Here is a 23522-nt window from a genome sequence, read left to right on the forward strand (position 1 = left end):
ATAGAGGGCTTCAAGAGGGCACAGGGCAGACATGATGTGGGCACGGGGAGGGCATAGTTTCCACCCGCCCCTGGGCTGAGAAAGTGCCCAGCAGCCTCTGAGAGCCCTAGCCCTGAGAACTGAGCTCTGGGGAGGGAAAGAGGTGGCGTCCGCTTTCTGCTCCCTTGGAACCACAGCCTCACATGGGCCTCCACATCAATCCATACGGTGGGACCAGCCATGTCCACAGCAAGGACAAGCCCAAGGTCTGGACACACCCACAGGCCTGGACATGCCCCCAGCATAGACCTGCCCAATGTCGGGACATGCCCCAGACATGTCCACTATCCAAAATGCCCCCACAGGCCCTAGCAAGACACACCCCCAGCCCAGCCCCTACCTCTTTCTGACCCTCCAGGCTCAGCCCAGGCAGGCCCAGCACATAGGACAGCTTGGCCATCGCAGCCTCAGACGTCATGTCGAAGCCAGAGATGATGCCGGCCCCTGCCATGGCCTACAGGGAAGGAGGAAGGAGGAGCACGTGGGTGGGGCCAATGGGAGTAAAGGGGGAGGTCAGTGGGGGGTTTCGAGTGGATCAGTGAGTGGGGGCACGAGACAGGGGTCAGTAGCCAGCGGGATCCGGGTGCGGACACGCACCATGCCGGCAGCATAGTCTGCAGTGACCGTGCCCTGCAGACAGTGGGTGCAGTTGAGCAGGATGAGGCCCCGCTCCGATGCTTCCTTGAGCTCCTGCACCAGGTCAGCTTTGGTGGGTCCGTTGCCTGCGCCGAAGGTCTCCATGACCACGCCCTTGAGGGGGGGCTGCAGGAAGGCTCGCACCTGCGGGCAGAGGGTCATCTTGGCCCTGCACCCCCACAGGGCCAGGCTCTGCCTACGACCCTGCTCTGCCAGCAGGTCAGAAAGGCTCCATCAGGCAAAGATCAAAGGGGAGCCCCAGTTCCAGGTGGGCACCAGAACCAGGAAGGGGCCTGAGCCTGCAGCTGGGCCTCACTCTCAGAGCATCCAGAGCCCACCCGCATCCTCTGACCCCAGGGATCCGACCCAGACCACTTAGGATGTCCACCCCCACATCCCACACCCCGTGCCCAGCTCTGCAACCATCAGAGAAGCCACAGAGGACAGAGCTCAGGGCTCAAGCGCCCCCCACAGTATCCAAGAGCCCTCTGGGAAGGCAGTGGAGGCACAGGGGACTCTACCAGGGCTGCGGGGATCCCAGGATACAGGCGCAGTAGGCCCACGTCTCGCTCCATGTTGCTGTGTACCACCAGCGTGTCCTTCCCATGTATCCTCCGCACAAGCTCCTGGTTGACTGTGGGAAGGAGGGAAGGGGGCTGCGTGGGGTCTCCAGGCACCTGCCACCCCACTAGCCTGCAGGGCACAGCTGTTAGGCCAGAGTCAGGGTATTCAGGGATTGAATTTAGGGGACCAGGGAGTGTCCCAGGAGCAAAGCTCAGTGAGCAGAGGACCCTGCAGGATAGGAAAGGCCCCATTACTTAGGTCCCAAGCCCTGGGACTCCTGCCGTAAGGGCAGAGGCTGGTGGTGGAATCAGAGCCAGAGCTAGCCCTAGGGGTTCCTAGAGGGCCTGGATGGGGCAGTCCCATGCCAGCCCCACAGCATGGCCAATCCTGTCAGGTGAGGCAGGGTCCAGTCAGCCCCAGAGCCGCAGCCGGGCACTAGCAGGACACTGTCTGGGCAGCCAGGAGTAGTCAAGAAACGTCCCTGGGCTTAGAGCTCAGTCATTGCTACAGATGGTGCTGGAGTGGGGAGACTTAGTCCTCCCTTGGGCTGCAGTGAGGCTAGATGAGGGGGTCACACCCTGCTTGGCCTACGGGCTGCCTAGGGGCCCAACCTGGGGGCCAAATCAGGAATGCCCACAGCTCAACTATTCTGACAGATCTTCCAGGGAGCTCTGGGAGGGGTGTGCAAAGTGGGGGAAGGTGTGTGTGTGTGTGTGTGTGTGTGTGTGTGTGTGTGTGTGTGTGTGGTGGGAGATGTCTTTGTATGTCTGTGTATCTGTATGTGTGTTTATGTGTGCGGATGTGGGTGCTCCAGATGTGGATTTCTGTGCCATGGGGAGCTGCCCACTTTCTTTGCCTTCAGGTCACAGGATAAGGTGCTAAGCTGCCCCAGGCCATGGAGCCCCCATGGTCAACCCAGGCCCCAAGACCCAGGGGCATGGACTGGGGGACCCAGGTAGCCCCTCCTATGGGCACCCCGAAGGCTCACTGATGACATCGGTACCCACGACGGCCAGCGGGGGCAGGTTTGGGGAGCAGAAGGCCGCGAACCTTCGCGCATCCACCTTGGTCACACGGTTGCCCCGGAACAGCTGGTTCTGGAAGAAGAGGCCCACCTGGGCAGTGGGGCATGAGCTCAGCACGGGCACAGGGGCACCTGTCCCCACAACCCTAGCTCTGTACAGTGCCCCAGCACAGGTAACTTGTGAGTCCCCTGGGGAACGGCAGAGCAGGACTTACATGGCTGAGCTGGGTGCAGCCTGGTCCTAAGACAGAGACTCAAGCTCTTTCTTTACAGTTCCTGCAGCCAGTCGCTGGTCCCCACCCCACCTGGAGGAGCCCCAGGTCTGAGTTCCTGGGATATGTCCACACTCCACCACTCCTAGAACTTAGGGCTGCAGGGTTCTGCTGGCCCCAGCGCAAGGAGGGGTCTGGGGCCACTATTAGTACACCCCGGGAGGGTTCTGGGGGTCATTGATACCTCGGGTATCACATACTGGCCGGCCATGAGCAGGGCTCCCAGCAGGTTCTCTCGGCCATCGCTCCATAGTGCATGGATGGGCACCTGTGAAGATGGAAACGGAGGGCAGTGGAGTCCAGACAGAAGGGCACAGCCTCAAGGGACCGACCACTGTGGCAGCCAGGCCCCACCACCCGTGGGGGGGGGTCACACCAAGACTCCCCCTATATCTCGCTGCCTAGCCCAGCTCCCAGGCACCCCACTCCCATTGCCCAGGAGGACCCAGTCTGCTGTGGGCAAGGTTCAGCAGTCACTGGGGCCCTGAGCCTCAGTTTCCCTGTTATATGTAACAGAGCTACCAGGACCTAAGGAAACCCTTCCTCCTGTCGAAGGGGTCAGGTCCAAATCTGCTCCTCTGAGGCTTCTCTGTCTCCAGAATGGGTCTCTGAGTCAGAGTCAGTAAATCCACAGGAATTTTAAGCCTGAGGGTCCAGCCTTCCCTTCCAATAGCTTCTTAGAACATTCTCGGGGACACTGAGAGGGGTGCAGGAGGAAAGGATGGGGTGGGGTGGCAGTGATAGGGCAGGCCTCCCCAGAGGTACCTGGGCACCGGTGAGGATGAGGGGCTTCTGCAGGTTCTCCAGGACGAACGAGAGCACTGATGCGGCGAAGGCCATGGTGTCAGTGCCATGGATGACCACAAAGCCGTGGTACTGCTCATAGTGTCTCTAGGAACAGAAGGCAGTGGGTGACTCAGGTGCCACCCCCACCTCACTAGCTTCCTGCACCCCCATTTTTGTTTTTGTTTTTTGGGTGACACCCGGCTTTACTCAGGGGTTACTCCTGGCTCTATGCTCAGAAATCGCTCCTGGCAGGCTCAGGGGACCCTATGGGATGCTGGGATTCGAGCCACCAACCTGCGTGAAAGGCAAACACCTTACCTCCATGCTATTTCTCCGGCCCCACACCCTCCCAGCCCCCCACCCCCGTTTGAGCCTGCAACACCCCTGCATGCCTAAGAGAAGCAGGTTCGGGGGGTATCTCTGCATTCTTTTTATTTTTTTAGGCCACACCTAGTGGCAATCACGGCTTACTCCTGGCTCTGATTTCAGAAATCACTCCCAGCAGGATCAGGAGACCCTATGGGATGCTGGGGATGAATCTGGGTTGGCCACATGCAGCACAAACACCCTCCCTACTAAGCTATCACTCCTGTCTTGCGTGCTTTTCGTTTGAGGGCCATACCCTGTGGTGTGCAGGGCTTATTCCTGGCTTTGTTCAGGATTCTCTCCTGGCAATGTTTGGGGACCCTTTACGGTGCTGGGAGGTTGAGCCTGGGTCAGCCACGAGCAAGGTCAGTGCCCTCCCCACTGTGCTCTCTCTTAGGCCCACAGGGGACCGGGAGGGGGGGGGCATCTCTAACAACACTCCCAAATCCCAGGTCAGTGGGTGCAGCAAGAGCAGCAAAACAAGGTCCAGGGAGCAGGGGAGCCCTCATAGTCTGGCATTGAAGCGTGGACACTGCCTAAACTGGGGGCAGCAGGACCCTCCCCCCAAGGGGTAGGCAGATTTCTGACAGCAAGCATGAAGCAGGGGGCCGTCTGCGGTCTCCACCACACAGAGGCACCCAGAAGGGGTCTCAGCGGTCGGTGGCAGTGTGGGGTCCAGTCCTGGGCGCTCAGGAATGGGGAAGGCGGAGGTGGTCCTGGAGCTGAGCTGGCGGACCAAGCCGCCCTCTGCTGGCCACCTGGGGCACAGCCGCCCTCTGCGCTCAGCTGAGAGACTTCCAGCAGCGGAGGCCACAAACTGGCCAGCCTGGGCTTCATTCAGGGGCAGGAGAGCCAGGCCTGGGCCGTAACCTAGCCAGGGGAAGAGGATCCACCTTGAGATGATGGGTGGGAGAGAAAGACTGGTCACACCGAGGAGGGTGGAACATACAGGCCGCTGCTGGAGGCTGGGCGGCAGCAAAGGTGCCCACATCACAAGCAACGAATCCCGCTCCCTGTCCCTGTGAGGGTCCTGAATCCGTGGGACCCCAACTGTAGGGGGCCTGGACAAGCAGTGATGCCCGTCCTGGTGCCTCCTCCCAGGGAGGCTGAAAGGACCCTCAAGGTCCTTCTTGTGCTAGCACAGGGGAAAACACCCCAAGATATTACAGCTTGAACAGCACCCAGATATGCTAGGAAGCAGCTTCCCCAACCCTGACCTCTGTGACCCGCCTCCTTGTCCAGCCCCTCTGCACCCTCCTTCAGCCCTGGCTCAGAATCTCCACCTACATTCTAGCCCACTATTCCCAGTGCCCCGTCTGCATGTAGGCCAGGCCCACTCACAGCTTTGCCACAGTAAGTCTCCACCACACTACAATCTCATTCATTCATTCATTCATAGCCCCGGTCCACTCTACAGTTCCATCCAATCACAGACCCGCCCCCATTATATCATTATATCACTCAGCTTCGCCCACAACAAAACCCCACCTGCATTAGTCTCATTTACTCACAGCTCCACCCACAGAAGGCCCCCCACTAGCCTCATCCACTCAGAACTCTGTCCACATTAGTTTCATCCACTCACAGCTCCACCCACACTGTATTCTCATCCACTCACAGCTCCATCCATAGTAAGGCCTGCCCACACTAGTCTGTCTTATCCACTCGCAGCTCTGCCCAGAGCAAGGCCCCACGCACTCTAGCCTCATCCACTCACAGCTCTGCCAAGTAAAGCAGCGCCCCCACATTTGGCTCATCCCCTCAGCTCCGCCCACCACAAGGCCCTGCTCACCCCTGAGCTACCTCTATGGTCTGTGCAATCTGGACCCACTCAGTGATGGTCATGTCGCTGGAGTCGAAGAGCGGTTGACACTCTAGGACAGTGTAGATGATCCTCTGGCCGGGGCTGGCGGGCCTGCGGGACACAAATCGTCTCCCCTGCGCTTCCCCTCCTCGGGCCCCCAGACCCAGGCCCTGCCTCCCTCTCACCCGGAGGATGGGCCATGCCCAGCCTGGGAACCGGGACAGCAGGGAGGAGGTATAGGCAACCTCAGGCAGCCAAGACTGGAGGCAGTGGAGAGGACACCCCTGGGGGCCTCCTGCGGGGGAAACAAGGGCCCCTCAAGGACCCAGCCTGTCGCCCAACTGTGAGGCAAGGATCTGATAGGTTGGAAACGCTGTGGTCAGTACTGGGTGGCATTCTAGCAGGGTCGCAGAAACCGGGGAGAGGGCTACGGCATAGCCCAGCTCCAGCCCCCAGGTGCCCCCACTTACGGCAATGCCAGGGTGTCCTCTGCGAGTCCTCGGGCCTGGGCGTACTCCGAGTCGTGAAACATGGGCAGCGACCTCAGGACCGTGGTCAGACCCTTACCAGGCACCAGCACTAGGGCAGATTTGGGGGGCATAGGGCATGAGCAACACTGGCAGGAAGCAGCAGGTCAGCTCCCAGCCTCAACTCACTGAGCAACACACTCAACCATGACCAGAGGGGGGGCATCCTGAAGAGGGACAGTGAGGAGCTGAGACCAGCCTATTGGGGACACAACTGGCTGGCCAGTACATGCAGGACAAACCCCTCCTCTTGGTTGATTTGGAAATTATATGTGACCTCAGTGAGACACAAAACAGCTGTCACTGTGATTTGGGCCACAGTAGGGTCAGGGTAGCAGCCCCCAACCCCCCCCCCCGGGTCTTTCCGGGTCTCCCACATTTGCATCTCTGGAGAGATGCAAGATGCACAAGGCAAGTGTGGACATATAAATATGGCTGCAAGGTTGGGACAGGAAGTGACTAAGAGGGGTTGGGGATGACACAGCTTGGGCATGCCTGAAGGGGCCAGTCCAGGGGCTGCAGGGGCGGAGCAGGGCTGGGGGCCGTCAGGGGAACAGTGGGATTGGATGGGGATAGGAGGCCTCTACATTCCAGGGTGCAGGGGAAGGGGAGGCTCAATGTGCCCCCCAAGTCCAACCCCACATCCAGAATGCTGCTGCCCTCTTGGCCCATCGCAGCTGACCTCTGATCACGCCCTCACCAGCCTGCCCAGGTGTGGTGTCATGCTCTGGCTGTCCTGGGCACAGAAGGCTTCCAGGACAACGCCACAGCTCTGCTGCTGTCAGCGCTGCCGGGCCAGGCTGTTAATCATTGACACACATCCCTGCCCTGGAGGCTGTCCTGGGACCCAGGGCCTGGCCCTGACGCAGCAGCCCATGCCCGGCCCAATTGGCCATGGTCCCAGGGGCATGGGACAACATGCCCTCCCCCGCCATCATCCCTTTCAGATCCAGGTCACCTATGTGCGGGTTGTGGAGCCGGGTGAGGCTCTCCAGTGCTCCCCGTGCTCCATTCAGCACAGGCCTAACCCCAGTGGACTGTTCGGGCCAGAGCAGCAGGGGGGCTACCGGCAAGGGGATGCCGGTGGGGGGGGAGTGGGAGTTGAGGACAGGCATTTGGGCAAAAGAAGGAGCCTTGGGGTGCGGAGCGGTCCTGGGGCGGGCGGGGAGGACGGGGAAGCCCCGCGCAGGGCAGAGCAGCCAGAGGACAGGATGTGCGGTGGCCGGAAACGTCCAGAAGCCCCTGGGCAGCCGGGAGTCCACTTCCCACCTCAGACTGGGCAGGCTGTACCCGTGGCTGACCCCGTGAGATCAAAGACGCCCCGAAGACGCCCACCCGGACCTCCCGCGGACGAACCAAACGGGGGTCCTCGTCTACACCGACCACCTGGGTTGCAAGTCTGGCCGGGCCGGGACACTTACCTCCGCCCTCGCTGCGCATCCCGATGGTCCCACCGGTGTAGACGGCCAGGAGCCGCCGCTCGGGCTCCGTGGCGCGTGCCATGCGCCCACCTGGGACCACGGGCCTGGGTCTGCCTGCCTGGGGGCCTCGGGGACTGCGGGACAAGTGCCTTTTGCTGGCTCGCCAAGGGCAGCCAGGCAGGGGGCGGGCCGGGCGGGGGGTGGGGGCGGGCCGGGCAGGGCCAGGCGGGGATCTGGCTGAGGCCGGGATGGGCCCAGGGCCTGCGGAGGGGAGGGGTGGGCGGGAAGTTTCTCTGGGACCCTAGCAGGAGTGCCCACCTGCCTGGCACCGCTTGCGTCAGTCAGCCCCCCGGGGGGAGCAGCTCATCTATCTGTCCACCACCCCGAGGGCAGGGCAGAGGGGAGGGCCAGGGAGGGGAGGCATCCCTCCAGGGGTTTATTTGCAAGACTGATAATAACGCAAAGTTATCTGTCTATACTGGCGTGGAAGGACTGGGCCCTGCTGGGCTGCTGGTGTGTGTGCTCAAGTCCTTCTCCCAGTGGGGACCCTCCAGGCTCCCACAGAGGTGTTTCCCACTCAGCAGGAGGAGGGTGTGTGCTGAGCAAGTTGGGTCACAGTCCTGGGCCTCTGCAGCCCTCCAGGACACGCTGCTGGGGTCACACAACACGGTTGACCTTGGCCCCAAACCTAAGGTCCAGACTCCAGACCCTCCTCAGCTCCCCGATAAGGCAGTAGCTTCTGGCCCTGCATCCCTCCACCGGATTCTTCCTGCTTGCTTCTCTCCTCAAAATCCCTCAAGGCCCTCAGCCCAGGCGACCACTGGATGGTCCGTTTATTGACCTTCGCGCTATACTGGCAGGGCCTGAAGTCACTGGGGGCCCCTCTAGGCTTCTGGGTCAGCGGTGAGGCTGATCTCTCCCCAAGGCCCTGCCTGGTGGTTGCTGGTGGCTGTGGGCGGTGGAGCCTGGGACCTTCTGAGGTTTGGTTGGGCAGTGAAAGGGAGCAGGAATACCACAGGGCTGTGTCACCGGCAGGGGCAGGGGAGAGGCCTGGGCTGTAGGGGATCAGCAGCCCAGTGCCCAGGGTCTGAGCGGATGGGAGGGGGTGCCTCTCTGGAAGGTCCTGACCCCTGGGAGGGCATGTGCTGCCTGTTGGGCTGGGCACTGTCCCCAGGGCCCCAGTGAGTGTACTTTAGTGTTATCAGGTGCTGGATCTGCCGCGGGGCAGGGTGCTGACCCAGCACGGATTGTTGTTGGAGCCTGAAGCTGCCCATTCCTAGCTCGGGTGTGGGCAGGAGAGCTCTGGGCCACTCCTGTGTGAACCGCTGTGCTGCAGGGACAGAATCGGACTTGGAGGTAGAGACCAGCCAGACCCAAGCGGCGCACTTTGGCACTGCTGGCAGTGCCAGGATGTGTGTGTGTGGGGACTGCGGGGAAGCACGGGATTAGCCTCCATGCCTTTTCTCCTCTCCAGGACCCGCGGCCACTTACTCTGCTCCAAACTGGAGTGTCCCTGCTGTGTCCCCGTCTGCCAGGCCAATGGAAGAGCGGTGTCTAGGATGAGTCTGCGCCTGGGCAGCCGTGGGGACAGAGCCCAGATGTGAAAGGGGTCCACGGATAGTGCCGGGTGAGCCCCCTCCATCCCTAAAGTACTCCTCGAAGTTTCCCTGCTGTGTTGCTTACATGAAGTGAGCTGGTATTTCCGAACACTGTACCTCGCCCTGTTCAAGTGCAAACCAGACACCATGCAACCCTTGGGATCCGTTTCTGGACAAGGCCATATGGGTGGGATTCCTGACTCATGGATGGAATGGAACAAGGATGGGCAAGGATCTCCATCCCACAGAGGATAGATATGGTCAGTGGATGGGAGGGTGGGCGCAGATCCACCCATGGAAAGTGCACGGGAACACCCATTGCATAGCATCGCCGGAATCCTGCCAGCACCTGCACCTTCCACGAGGGAAGTCACATCAGCCCCACCAGTGAGCAGAGCTGCTGCCCAGCCAATGCGGAACGTGGGTACTTGCTCTTCTCCAATGAGCTGCTTTGGGGCAACCCTGCCCCCCGCCCTACAGAAGCTGCCTCTGTGGGGGTCCGCGGCGCTGAGACACCCCAAGCCCCTGCTTTGTGGAGCTGAGCGGTCTAATGTGAGTTTCTGACTCCTGGTTTCTGACAAGGTGAGAGTCCTCAGAACTCTAAGGGCTGCTGCTGAGAAGTTGCAGAACAACAGGCTTGAAAAGGCCACTCTTCACCCTAGATAAGACCCAGACCTGGTAGCGGAGGTGTTGCTGAGGCCACCTAAGTGCAGATAGGGAGTGATGAACAGGGGTCTCCCAAGAAGTCCCCTGCTGGCTAGAAAACAGAGGCCAGAGGGGCATGCCTTTCTCAGACCTAAAATGGCCCCCTGCGGCTGGAGAGAGAGCACAGTGGCAGGGCGCTTGTCATGCACGCAGCTGATCCAGGACAGATGGTGGCATATGGGGTCCCCTGTGCCTGCCAGGAGTGATTTCTGAATGCAGAGCCAGGAGTAATCCCTGAGCGCCGCCGGATGTGACCCCAAAAATAATAAAATGGCCCCCTGATAGGAGACATTTGTGGGGTCTGCAGGGCTGAAGAGGAAGAGGAAGGAGCCTAGAGAGATAGGCTAGAGTTGGCGGTTACTTTGGAAACTTGTCTCGGCCATTTTGGTCCAGATACTTCAGGAAATTCTCGGGATTCCCAGGAAAGTGAGTGCAGGGTTCAGCGAATGACTGAGCCACATACAGCTTTTTCTCTGCAGGATTTTAACTAATATAGGCCCGAACTCAGAAAGTCTCCCAATTCCCAATATCTTTTATTTGGGGGAGGGGGACATGCCCAGCGGCACTCAGGAATTACTCCTGGCTCTGCACTCAGAAAATCACACCTGGCACATGGGACGCCAGGGATGGAACCTGTGGCCATCTTGGGTAGCCCTGTGCAAGGCAAATGCCCTACCACTGTGTTACCACTCCAATCTCATTCCTAATGTCTTAATAATTACTTTTTACCACCCAAAGCACCTGCTGCTGGCTTAATCAGCAAAACTGATCTAATCTAACCCACAGATGGAGGGGCTAGGCTTGTACTTCTGCCTTTGGAACTTGTTCTGATCCAGCCGATTGCTTGTTTGCACAGATTTGCTCTTACTGCCTATGTTCCCATGGAAATATTCAGACTTGCGGCTTGCATAGAAAGAGAAGGGGGTAGATAAAATATAAATACACACACATATATACATATAAAACTTACTTTTGCCATCTCTTCTATTATCTTAAATAAGAATGTTAATAAAACCTCCTGTAAGGCGTTCGCCTTTCATGCAGAAGGACGGTGCTTCGAATCCTGGCATCCCATATGGTCCCCTGCGCCTGCCAGGGGTGATTTCTGAGCATAGAGCCAGGAGTAACCCGAGTGCTGCCGGGTGTGACCCAAAAACCAAAACCAAAAAAACTAAATAAAAATAAAAATAAAACCTCCTATATAAATATTTGAAAATGTTATACTTGTATTTAATAAACATCAGTTATATCACTTGGTTGAATTTTATTTAGCGTACTTTTTCTCTAAATTACTTCTGATAATAAGCAGAAGTCCTAAACCACTATAAACACTATAAAATTCCTGGCTGAAACTGGCACATGGGTCAGCTGGGTAGATGTGGGGTGGCTTCAGGGAATTCTGGGGTGCTGGGTTGAACACAGGTCTCTTGCATGCAAAGACCGTGTGCTAGCCTGGGGGCCATCTCCCTGTTCCGGGATGGTCTGTTCCATAGGGAACTTCCCCAAATCCACAACTCAGTAACCCTGCTCTCGGGTTACTGACATAAACCAGAGACATAAAAATCTGTGGGAAGGCTCCTTCAGAGGCTGGAGTGACAGCACAGCAGGGAGAGCGTTTGCCTTGAATGCAGCAACCCAGGTTCTATCTCAGTACCCCATATGGTCCAGGAGTAATTTCTTCTTTTCCCTTTCCTTTCCTTTCCCTTCCCTTCCCTCCTCTCCCCTCCCCTCCCCTTCCCTTCCTTTCCTTTCCTTTTTCCTTTCCTTTCCTTTCCTTTCCTTTCCTTTCCTTTCCTTTCCTTTCCTTTCCTTTCCTTTCCTTTCCCTTCCTTCCCCTTCCCTTCCCTTCCCCTTCCCTTCCCTTCCCCTTCCCTTCCCTTCCCTTTCCTTCTTTCCTTTTCTCTCCTTTCCTTTTCTCTTTCTCTCTCTTTCTTTCTCTCTTTCTCTCTTTCTCTCTTTCTCTCTTTCTTTCTTTCTTTCTTTCTTTCTTTCTTTCTTTCTTTCTTTCTTTCTTTCTTTCTTTCTTTCTTTCTTTCTTTCTTTCTTTCTTTTCCTCTCCTTCCTTCCTTCCATCCTTTCTCTTTCTTTTCTTTCTCTCTCTTTCCTTTTTCGTTCTTCCTTTCTTTTCTCTCTCTCTTTTCTTTTTCTTTCTTTCTTTCTTTTTTTTTTTTTTTTTTTTTTTTGGTTTTTGGGTCACACCCGGCAGTACTCAGGGGTTACTCCTGGCTCCATGCTCAGAAATTGCTCCTGGCAGGCACGGGGGACCATATGGGACGCCGGGATTCGAACTGATGACCTTCTGCATGAACGGCAAACGCCTTACTCCGACCCCCCAGGAGTAATTTCTAAGCATAGATCCAGAAGTAACCCCTGAGCACTGCTGGGTTGGCCCCCCCAAAACAAACCAAAAAAGACTCCTTTAAAGAACCAGCATGATCGGGCCTGGAGAGATAGCACAGCAGCGTTTGCCTTGCAAGCAGCCGATCCAGGACCAAAGGTGGTTGGTTCAAATCCCGGTGTCCCATATGGTCCCCTGTGCCTGCCAGGAGCTATTTCTGAGCAAACAGCCAGGAGTAACCCCTGAGCACTGCCGGGTGTGGCCCAAAAACAAACAAACAAACAAAAAAAATAAAGCATACCTGGGCCCGGAGAGATAGCACAGTGGCGTTTACCTTGCAAGCAGCCGATCCAGGACCAAAGGTGGTTGGTTTGAATCCTGGTGTCCCATATGGTCCCCCGTGCCTGCCAGGAGCTATTTCTGAGCAAACAGCCAGGAGTAACCCCTGAGCACTGCCGGGTGTGGCCCAAAAACAAACAAACCAAAAAAAAATAAAGCATACCTGGGCCCGGAGAGATAGCACAGTGGCGTTTACCTTGCAAGCAGCCGACCCAGGACCAAAGGTGGTTGGTTCACATCCCGGTGTCCCATATGGTCCCCCGTGCCTGCCAGGAGCTATTTCTGAGCAGACAGCCAGGAGTAACCCCTGAGCACTGCCGGGTGTGACCCAAAAAAAAAAAAAAAAAAAAAAGGAACCAGCATGATCATGATTGCATCCAGAGGCAGGTTTGGGGGGAGCCCCGCCCCTGAAGAACAGAGAACCACATATGTGGGTAGAAGAGAAGCAGCTCACAGATCATGATGCCAAGCAAGCAGGTGGACACTAGACCATGCCAGGGTGGCAGTTCCACCAACACCAGCAAATTGGGGTGCAGAGCGGGAAAGTATGTTCATGCTGCTGCCCCTGGAACTTCTTGGAGGGCAGACCTGCTTCCCGGACTGTCTCAGCACCGCCAGTCACTTCAATGACGGCAGCTTCATACATGGCTGGGTGGCAGGCCCCAGCCTCAAAGCTGGGAGCTGTAAGTTTTACATGGTCCCCAAACTATTTCATGAGCCAAAGCTGCCATTCTATTATGTAAGAGGACCCAAGTGCTTCCTAACTGATTCTTTACTAACATGCAGCCAGAGTTGGGCAGAATTGGCTTCCAAACGGTTCTAGAGGTATCACTTCCTATAGTAGAACTCAGCCCAGTCCAGTCCTGGGGTACTTGGGGTTTCCAGGGCCAACCCCTGGCTTTTTAAGGAAGGGTAACACAGGACTGGGCCACACACAGGCTTTAACCAGTCAGCCTTTGTTATCAGTGCTCCTACTTCTGTCCCTGTGGGGGCCTCCCAGCGACTCTGTGGAATCTTCCGGCCCTGCTCGAGCTCAGATCCTCCGCAGTTCCAAAGAGAAGCGCTAGAGAGCAGTGCTGAGTCAGCACCAGGCTGGGTGGCCAGAAAGCAGGTTCCACACTTGTTCCCTGAAACACAGAGCAGTGATCTGGGCCCACTTCTATAGTCTTCCAGAGCTGTGCATCCAGGGGAGAGCTCTAGTCTGCTGTTGCCTCCGAACAGGAGACCATCTCTCCATGGTGTGGAGCTTTTACTGTTATACTTCAAAAAACTTCAAAAACCTCTTTCCATGGGCCGGAGAGATAGCACAGCGCCGTTTGACAAGCAGCCGACCCAGGGGCTAAAGTGGTAGGTTCGAATCCCGGTGTCCCATATGGTCCCCCGAGCCTGCCAGGAGCGATTTCTGAGCTTTGAGCCAGGAGGAATCCCTGAGCGCTGCCGGGTGTGGCCCAACAACCAAAAAAACAACAAAAACAAAAACAAAAAACCTCTTTCCAGGGCCCGAGTGCTAGGACTGTGGAGAAGGCCCTTGCCTTGCTCACGACCAGCAGCCCATCTGGTCCCCTGAGCACTTCTAGAAGTGATTCCTGAGCTCAGAGAAAGGGGGTAACTCTGAGCATCACCGCTGTGGTCCCCAAAACAAACAAAAGTTCTTCAGTCGTTCTGGGAAGCACGTCACCTGCATGGGGCATGTGTCCTTCCTTACTAGGACCTTGGTTCTATAGGGGTGCTCTGGCCTTTGGAGTACGGGCTGTGCCACTTAAGGCCTGCCTTTGTCTTGGGCACAAGTGCTAAACCAGGGGCACTTCACTGAACTTGGGGGTCTGTAGGACATTGGGCTGCTAACAGCCATCAGCTGGGCCTTTGCCACGTGGGACTAGAACCACCAGCTACCGAGTCCAGTGTCTGTGTGAACCCCTCACGTTCCCAGGAACACTGGGCAGCTTGGGTGGGAGGTTTCTTCCTGAAGGCTCACACCTAGGGGAGATTCAGGACTGCTGGGATGTGGCAAGATGCTCCATGGTCTGACTTTGGTCCTCCCACTGTCGTATCTACTGAGGCGTCCCAATGCCACAAGCCTGCTGGGGCCTTCCCAGAGGCACGTCTCCTCTGACACACTCCTGTTGGCTCAGTCCTGCCGAGCCTAGGAGAGCAGGAGAGCCAGGAGCTCTGTCTTTTCCCACTGATATCTTTTCCCACTGATACGTGGATGCATCCCTTCCACCAACCTCGACTCAGGAAGACACCTTGCATGTGTGACCATTTCTTGTGGCATTTGGGTGGCCCCTAAGTCCCAGTCTGGCCCAATGAACATCCTGCAGAGGGTGGGGGGAAAGGAAGCCTCAGTTTCCCCTTGCTACCTACTGTGAGCAGCCCCGTTTTATTTATTTATTGCTCCCTACCTACATTTTTTATGTTCTTGTGTCTTCCTGGGCTCTTTCTGACAAAGTTAACAATTCCCCAAGACCAGAGATAACCAGAGCTTGGCTCACTGGGAGACTAAGATAATAGGAAAGGCCTAATTAAGGCCAGTGACCAGATGAAAACTCAGAAGATTCAGCCCAGCCTGGCTGCGCTGCATGATCCTGGCATTCTTAGAAAGACACTGGGGTTAATTGATAAGAAACATAGAGCCTATAAAGGGGCTACAGAGTCCCTCCCTGACTCAGTGCTGTGCTTAGTTCCTTCTCACATGTGGTGTTCCTTCTCCTTTCTCAACTCTTTCTGTTTTTTCTTTTTTTTTTTTTTTTTTTTTTTTTTTTGGTTTTTGGTTTTTGGGCCACACCCGGTGACGCTCAGGGGTTACTCCTGGCTATGCGCTCAGAAGTCGCTCCTGGCTTGGGGGACCATATGAACCGCGGTCCGTCCTAGGCTAGCGCTGGCAAGGCAGACACCTTACCTCTAGCGCCACCGCCCAGCCCCTCTCAACTCTTTCTAATAAATATTTCCACCTTCTTTTTTTTTTTTTTTTGGTTTTTGGGCCACACCCTGTGACGCTCAGGGGTTACTCCTGGCTATGCACTCAGAAGTTGCTCCTGGCTTCTTGGGGGACCATATGGGACGCCGGGGGATCGAACCGCGGTCCGTCCTAGACTAGCGCAGGCAAGGCAGGCACCTTACCTCCAGCGCCACCGCCCGGCCCCATATTTCCACCTTCTAATTCTCAAGTATGAGCAACTTTGTTCCTCAGTATTTTCTTTTTTTGTTTGTTTGTTTTTGTTTTTGGGTCACACCCGGCGGTGCTCAGGTCTGCTCAGAAATAGCTCCTGGGAGGCACGGGGGACCATATGGGACACCAGGATTCGAAACAACCACCTTTGGTCTTGGATCGGCTGCTTGCAAGGCAAATGCCGCTGTGCTATCTCTTTGGGCCCTCCTCAGTATTTTTGTTTTTGTTTTTGTTTTTGGGCCACACCCGCCGTGCTCAGGGGTTACTCCTGGCTGTCTGCTCAGAAATAGCTCCTGGCAGGCACGGGGCACCATATGGGACACTGGGATTCGAACCAACCACCGTTGGTCCTGGATCGGCTGCTTGCAAGGTAAACACCGCTGTGCTATCTCTCCGGGCCCCCTCCTCAGTATTTTCATTCTTGGAATGATTGAGGAACCTGAGAATTGTGGTAAACTGAGACCTACCCCCGGCCCTGAATCAGAAGCTGTAAACCCCAGCTGTTCACGCAGGGAGGGCCAAAGGACATATAGATGCTGCCCACACTGACATGAGGCCTGTGTTGCCTGTGGAAGTCTGGGCTGGGTTTTTTTTTTGGGGGGGTGGGGTGGGGGTGGGGACACCTGGTGGTGCTCAGGGGTTTCTCATGGCTCTGCACTCAGAAATCACTCCTGGCAGGCTCGGGGGACCATAGGGGATGCCACGAATCGAACCCGGGTTTGCCCCAGGTTGGTCACATGCAAGGCAAACGCCCTATCACTGTGCTATCTTTCCGGACCATGTGCTGTTAATCAGACTGTGATGGTGAATCACAGCAGGTATCTATCCTCCCTCCCTCTCCTTCCTGAATTCTTTCCTTCCCTCCCTTCCTTTTTTTCCCCCTCCAGAATTCCTCCTCTCTCCTTTCCTTTGCTACCTTCTTCCCTCTCTGCCTTCCCAAATTCCTTTCTAAGTTCTGGGTTTCCCCTGACTCAGTTGCCTGGGCTTCTCTCATGAGCCTATGACCTACTACTGAGCCCCCCGCCCAGCTAGTTTTATATTGTTAATACATTTTTTTTCACCCTAGCAATTATTTTTCTTTTTCTAGCTTTTGAAGAACACTCCCATTTTCTCTCCTGAATTCGGGGCACACACACACTTACGGACACAGCATCTTTTCATGCCTTCTGGGTAGGTAATATACAATTTTTTTTCTAAAGCCCTATGCTTTCATACAATTATTATTGTCATTTCTTGTTATTTGGAAGCATTCACTTTAACATTGCTAAGCCATTAGAATTTACGAGTAAGGGGTCTGTCTTTTTGTTAGAGTTTGATGGCTCCAGATCCACAATCAGGCTTACTCGGTGGTACAGTGCCAGCCTGGGAGAAGGGGAGGAGGCCCACAGACCTCAAGGGCAGACCCGGCTCTGCAGGGTGACACCAAAGCACGGGCTCTGCATCAGGCAGGCACCTAAGCTCCTCACTATACCTGCAAAGGCAGGGCAAGGGGGTCTTGCCATTGAACAAGAACCTCATGTCCTTTCCAAGAACCAGCCCCATGAAGCCTGAGGCAACCCGTGTTATGATGCAGAGTGACAGCTAGCAGGAGGTGAGGGACAAGGTCCAGGGCCCTGGTGTCATGCATGGTACTACCCACCTGAAGAGGTGCAATGTGTTGTGCTCTAGCCATGTGCCTACATGACTAAAACAGACAATCACAAAACAAAGCAACAACGTGTCTTTGGGCTCAGCACATGACTGATCCTCTACATCCATATATGAGTCAGGAAGAGAGCCTTCCAGCCCAATGGAAGTGGAAACTCTGATGCCCTCTCCGTCCTTTCATCTTTCCTTCCCTTCACACTCCTTTTGGGTGAGGGTGGGGCTTGGGCCACACCAGGATGTGCATTCAAACGCTTTCTCTAGGCTGTGTTCCAGTCTCCAATCTTTTTTTCTTTTTGTTTTGTTTTGGGCCACATCCAATGACGCTCAGGGGTTACTCTTGGCTATGTGCTCAGAAATTGCTCCTGGATTGGGGTACCATATGGAATGCCAGGGATCTAACTGAGAGCCATCCTGGGTCAGCATGTACAAGGCAAAAGCGCTATTGCTCAGGTCCTCCAATCTTTATTTTTGAGTGTTTCCCCTTCCTTTCAGGGATCTAATATTGGGGCCTCCACTTATCAGGTCTGCACCCACCTCTGAGCCACTGGCCCGGCCCTCCTGACCCAAGGCCATAACTGTCCTAATCCTGGGAAGTGAGGCCTGTGCCCCTTGCTCCCTATAGTCCAAAGCTCTGGCCTGCGCTAGTTCCATCCCAGGCACTTTGGATTACACCCAACACAAAACCCAGCCTGGATGCTGCACCCCACATGCACCCTGGACCTTGAGAGAATACCTGTGGACACAGAGCCTCCAGTGGGGCAAATGGCTGAGCCGAAGCAGGAGAGTCCAGTGGGGTGGCCGAGTCTGAGCCTGGGCAGAGCCAACTGAGCAGAAGTAGCCCTCAACACAAACCCCAGGACGAAGCAGCACAGGTCTGAGTGCAGAGGATTTGCAAGCACATCCAAGAAAGAGATCTGCTGCTTCATCATTTTGCCTGACCTTCCAAAGGTGACCCCCCTGACCGTCCATGTGCTTACGGGCTGACTAATGGCCTTACAGTCAGCCAGCATCTCACTGCTCAGAGCTAACTGGGTTGAGGAGATAAACCAGTGGTGTGAGCTCAAGGCTGACTGCCCAGGGGGCCCTAAACGTACACAATCTGTGTATATTTGTCTCATTCTAGGCACTTGAAGGCCAAGGGGACAATCGACTTGCTGCAGACAGGCGGAAGCCCTGGAGAGCCCCATATGCCCTGCCATTGAGGCAGCCCACAAGAAGCCCCCAGGTTCTCCTGCCCTGCCCTATGGTCAGGCTCACGAACCTTTTTCCTCTGTCCCAGCCCTTCCTACAGGAAGGTCACACAGAAGACAAATAAATCCACATTCAGGTGAACAAAGAGAAACCAGTAAGAAGCGATCATGTCTTGGGCTTATGTGGAATCCTGGAAATGAGTCTTCACTGCAGAACCCCGGGCTTGTGACCTGACGGTAGGATGGAATATTCCAGAAAGCAACCGACCTGAACCAGGCTCACAACAAGTGGCTTCCCGAGACCAGCAGCCCCTCACTGACCACCCTTAGCCTGTTTCCTCTATTCCATCGGGAATGTGGCAGTGGCCTGGCCATGAATGGGAGAAAATAATCGCAGTCAACACATCAGATAAAGGAGTGATATCCAAGATATATAAAGTACTCACAATGACCAACGAAAACAAAATCCATAACCCTATAAAATGGTGAGAGAAAATGAACAGATAGTTCTGAGAAAGACCAATGGATGGTAAACAGGAACATGAAAAAATGCTCATCATTACTTTATTATCAGGGAAATCTAAATCAAGGTAACAATGAGATGACATCTCACACCAGTTAGAACACAACATGTCCCAGAAAGTGGAAACCATCTGTGTGGTCCAACACTGGGAGGTGGGGGGGGGGTGTTGTCTGGTTCAGTATGGAGCATCCTCAGAACTGAGCTGCCACAAGACTTGGCAGTTCCCTCCTGGGCATCTGCCTCCAGGATACAAACTTCCCTGACGTTATTGTGTAGGTGGAACCTGGGGACACTGGTAAAGAGAAGCTGACACTAGTGGTGAGTTTGGTGCTAGAACATATCTAAAACTGAACTATCAGTAACTTCTAATACCACAGTTCTTTAATAAACTCTAAAAAAAATCAAAGAGCAATACGAAAGGATAGCTACTACTATCCTAGCTACTGCACATACCAAGCTGCACCCCCGGGGAGCTGTAACCACAGCTAGCGTTACCCACTGCCAGTCCCTTGGTGTTCAACAAAGGTTTTCTGTGAGGAGGTGACCCCATGGATAGGACAGTAAGGTGTCTTCTGTGGGCTGCAAAGAACAGCCTGGTTGGTCCCAGAGCAAGAGCCACTGCCTCTCCCCTGCGTGACAGAGTGAAGCAACAAGAGTAAACAGAGCTGTCGAGTTTATTCATGGTTGTGTTTACTTTTTGTGGGTCATATTTACTTTTTGTCACACCCAGGGACACTGAGGTGACCAGGCAGTGCCATTGCTGCCCAAATCCAAGTGTGTCCTCTAGCCTGCTGGGCAAGCTCCCTTGGCCCCCAACCTCCCAAACACCTAAGTCAGTTGGGGTATGCATGTAGTGGTCCCATACCCTGGGACAGTGATAGCTAATCTTTTTGAACCCGAGTGCCCAAACTGCCGCACAATGCCCGGTCCTTCCAATGGCCAGTCCGGCCCTGTTGCCAGGTGAGCTGCAAAGCAGACACTGGCACACTCACCTTCCGCCGCGCCACATATCTTAACTTCAAACCTTTCCACATGCCAGATGCAAGGCCTTCACATGCTACAGCTGGCAATGCATGCCATAGGTTCATCATCAAGACCCTAGGAAGTTCCAGTGCCCAAACCTCTTTGCCCCCCTTGCAGGACATACTATGAAGTGGATACAGGAGACCATGGACAGGAGAGGGCTGTCATTCTTGGAATTTAAGACAGTCCTGAGCACCACTGGAAATGGGACCCAAAATACCAACAGACACCAAAACACCATAAAACAGAAGACAGCTAACAAGAGGAATGCTTGTCACAAGAGAATAAACAAAATGAACATGGTTTCTCCACTGTGAAGTCAGTTGTTCAGCCTAAGTTGGGCCATGGATGACTGGCAGGAAGGTCAGAGTTTGTGAGTCTAGATTTCTAAGATTTGCAAACATCCTCCAGGAAACGGAAAGCAACGAGCACTCATGCACTTGAGAGGTGGAGGGACCAGCACACCTCAGAGCGATAGAATGGTGACCTTTCTCCACTGATACACCCCCGAGAACCCTCAAACACAGCAATCTCAGTTCCAACACAGGACACAGGGTCTGGATCGATAACAGTGCAGTAAGGCATTTGCCTTGCATGCAGTCAACACAGGACCGACGCTGGTTTGATTACTGTCATCCCATATGGTCCCTTGAACCTGCCAGGAGCAATTTCTAAGCATGAAGCCAGGAGGAACCCCTGAGCACTGCCAGGTGTGGCCCACAAAAAAAAAAAAAAAAAGGCACAGGATCCTAATGTGACACTACTAACAGCAAGACTAGAAACCAGTCAAATGTCCTGAGAAGCAGATAGGGGCACTGGAAACTATCAAATCACATGCCCGAGCAGAGATTCCCATCAATGTACAGAACGAGGCTGAAGAAAACCCCCCATCTGTACAGATGGATAGTTAATCCAGGACAAAGGACGGGGGTATAAAATGAGGAAAGGCCCAACTGATGGGCAGGGAAAACTAATCTGCTTCATGACAGAATGACTCGACCTTGCTCTCCACCAGAAACAAAAGGTTAAGGCAAAATCAAAGCCATCCTTAATCAGACCTGTGCCTGTTAGATACCTGGGGCAGACACAGGCAGACTGACCAGATACCAACTCAGAGTCTGCAGCCGAGTGGCCACACTGACCTTACAGGCAGAGCCAAACAAATAGGGTGATGTTGAAACACTGCTGCATGAAGAAAGAAAATGTACCCCAAAATAAAAAGTATCCCACTGGACAGGAGAAAAACACTCACATGTCATTCATCAGACAAAGGGCTAATTCCAAAATATCTAATTCATTTACAAAGCACAATAACAACCAAAAAAACAATACTTCATCAAAAAATGGGGAGCCTAAACAGACACTTCCCCAAAGAAGGTATAAGGACAGTCGAGGGGAAAAAAGAATGGCTGCTACTCTCTCCATAGTCTAGCCCATACTGACCCCTCTGGAGCATTCTCAGAAGGGATACAGACTCCCATTTTCTGCATCAACCACATCAGCCTGGTGCCACAACTGAATCTTGCCAAACTACCAAGTCACCAAATATGCTTTAGTTCTATAAGCCTCAAAATTTTGTACTAGTGTCAGCCCAGGAGGATCCCAGGAAATCTGTGGGGAAAGTTACATAGAAATTGCCCCCACTCAGTAATTCTGAACGGTAAACACAGAAGCTCAATTAGCACCAGCCACAGTCCAGTCAATCCTCAGACACTGACTTTAGTAACACTGTGGAGAAACAGAAAATGGTGTGTATCAATTACTTTAAACTGACCATTGTTGATTATACCAAGTTTTTTGTTTTTGTTTTGGGGTCACACCCACTGGTGGACAGGGGTTACTCCTGGCTCTGTGCCCAGAAATCACTCCTGGCAGGCTCAGGGGACCATATGGGATTCTGGGGAGCGAACCTGGGTCAGCCATATACAAGGCAAATGCCCTACCTGCTGCACTATGTCATTCCAAGTTTTAATAATTCCATTTGCCTTTGTGTTGTAATAAACAATATAAAGTAAATTTATTTGTGTCTGTAAGGGGGCAGGCTAGGGTGGTAGGTGAGAGCTTGGGGACATTGGTATTTGTGTCTGTAAGGGGGAAGGCTAGGGTGGTACTGGGAGCTTGGGGACATTGGTGATGGGAAGGTAACACTGGAGGCAGCATTAACGTCTCAACATTTAATGCCTGAAATGACTGGATTATAAACAAGTTGTTAAATCGTGGTGATATAATTTAAAAAAATTAAAAATAGATGGTCAAGGGGCACGTGAAAAGTGTTCCTCCCCACTTACCAGAGAAATACAAGTCAGAACAACCTCTGGGGCCGGAGAGATAGCATGGAGGTAGGACATTTGCCTTGTATGCTGAAGGATGGTGGTTCGAATCCCAGCAACCCATATGGTCCCGAGCCTGACAGAAGCGATTTCTGAGCATAGAGCCAGGAGTAACCCCTGAGCACTGCTGTGTGTGACCCAAAAACAAACAAACAAAAAAAGAACAACCCTAAGATAATCAGCTCCCCAGAGAGAATAGCCAGACAAAAAGAATGGAAGCCCCCAGTGTGAGCAGGCCTGCTAACTAGTCCACCTGGGTAAGACAGTCCAGGGACTTCTCAAAAGATCACAGAGCTTCCACATGCCCCAGCAAATCACATTGCTGGGCATATACCTCACAAACAGGAAATCAAGAATTCCACCAACGCTCACTTCCACACTGCAGCACCAACATGCAGGATACAGAGCAGTCAGTCACGGGGGGGGGGGGGGGGGGGGGGGGCTGAATGTTCTCACTCAAATTGAGATTCAGAATAGCAAGATAAGGGATGGGCCCGGAGAGATAGCACAGCGGTGTTTCCCTTGCAAGCAGCCAATCCAGGACCAAAGGTGGTTGGTTCGAATCCGTGTCCCATATGGTCCCCCGTGCCTGCCAGGAGCTATTTCTGAGCAGACAGCCAGGAGTAACCCCTGAGCATCGCCGGGTGTGGACCAAAAACCAAAAAAAAAAAAAAGATAAGAGAACAGAACATATCACAGGAGAGAAAACCCTTGACCGGTGTTACAAAAATGTGACTGTTGGAGCCAAAGTGGTGGCTCAGTGGTAGGGCATTTGCCTTGCATGCGACTGACCTAGGATGGACCACAGTCTGATTCCTCGGCGTCCAAGTCACGAGCGATTTCCGAGTGCAGAACCAGGAGTAACCCTTGAGCGTCACTGAGAGTGGCCAAAAACCAAAAAAAAAAAAAAAAAAAGTGAATAAGAATGAGGAGGAGGTAGACTGATAGTAATATAAGGACTTTGAGAATACAGTGGTGAGGTAATTGCATACTGGATTATGCCACGAAGCCAAGAAGTCTTCAAGTATCTGTAAATGATAATAACAAAAATGCCAACATGAGTTTGCTAAGGAGATAGGTGGGAACCCTGAAATTCTGCTGGGGGACCCAGCACCCTGCATGCACATTATTCACAGCTCTGTAAAGCAAAAGCCTCAATCCAAAGTTTTGTGACCCTGGAAACTACAGAGTGGCCAAGAGCAGCACAGCTAAGACAGAGGC

The 23522-nt window shown here is 54.1% G+C and overlaps 2 protein-coding genes across 3 annotated transcripts in view; one reads left to right on the plus strand and one right to left on the minus strand.

Annotated features, from left to right (window-relative positions):
- The window catches only part of ASPG (asparaginase), a 107809-nt gene extending 100281 nt beyond the window's left edge, over positions 1 to 7528 (minus strand). For both annotated transcript variants that reach the window (XM_049790351.1, XM_049790350.1), the window contains exons 1-9: positions 7440 to 7528; positions 5962 to 6070; positions 5491 to 5602; positions 3301 to 3426; positions 2720 to 2803; positions 2228 to 2354; positions 1197 to 1309; positions 637 to 819; positions 380 to 493 (exon numbers count right to left, since the gene is read on the minus strand). In XM_049790351.1, coding sequence (XP_049646308.1) covers positions 380 to 493; positions 637 to 819; positions 1197 to 1309; positions 2228 to 2354; positions 2720 to 2803; positions 3301 to 3426; positions 5491 to 5602; positions 5962 to 6070; positions 7440 to 7521 — 1050 coding nt within the window. In that variant the 5' untranslated portion in view covers positions 7522 to 7528. The remainder of the gene's footprint in view (positions 1 to 379; positions 494 to 636; positions 820 to 1196; positions 1310 to 2227; positions 2355 to 2719; positions 2804 to 3300; positions 3427 to 5490; positions 5603 to 5961; positions 6071 to 7439) is intronic.
- ATP5MJ (ATP synthase membrane subunit j) overlaps positions 1 to 23522 on the plus strand; it is a 425762-nt gene that overhangs the window by 265582 nt on the left and 136658 nt on the right. The gene's annotated exons all lie outside the window — the stretch shown is intronic.

This window comes from Suncus etruscus, chromosome 17, assembly GCF_024139225.1.
Source record: "Suncus etruscus isolate mSunEtr1 chromosome 17, mSunEtr1.pri.cur, whole genome shotgun sequence".
NCBI classification, from domain to species: domain Eukaryota; kingdom Metazoa; phylum Chordata; class Mammalia; order Eulipotyphla; family Soricidae; genus Suncus; species Suncus etruscus.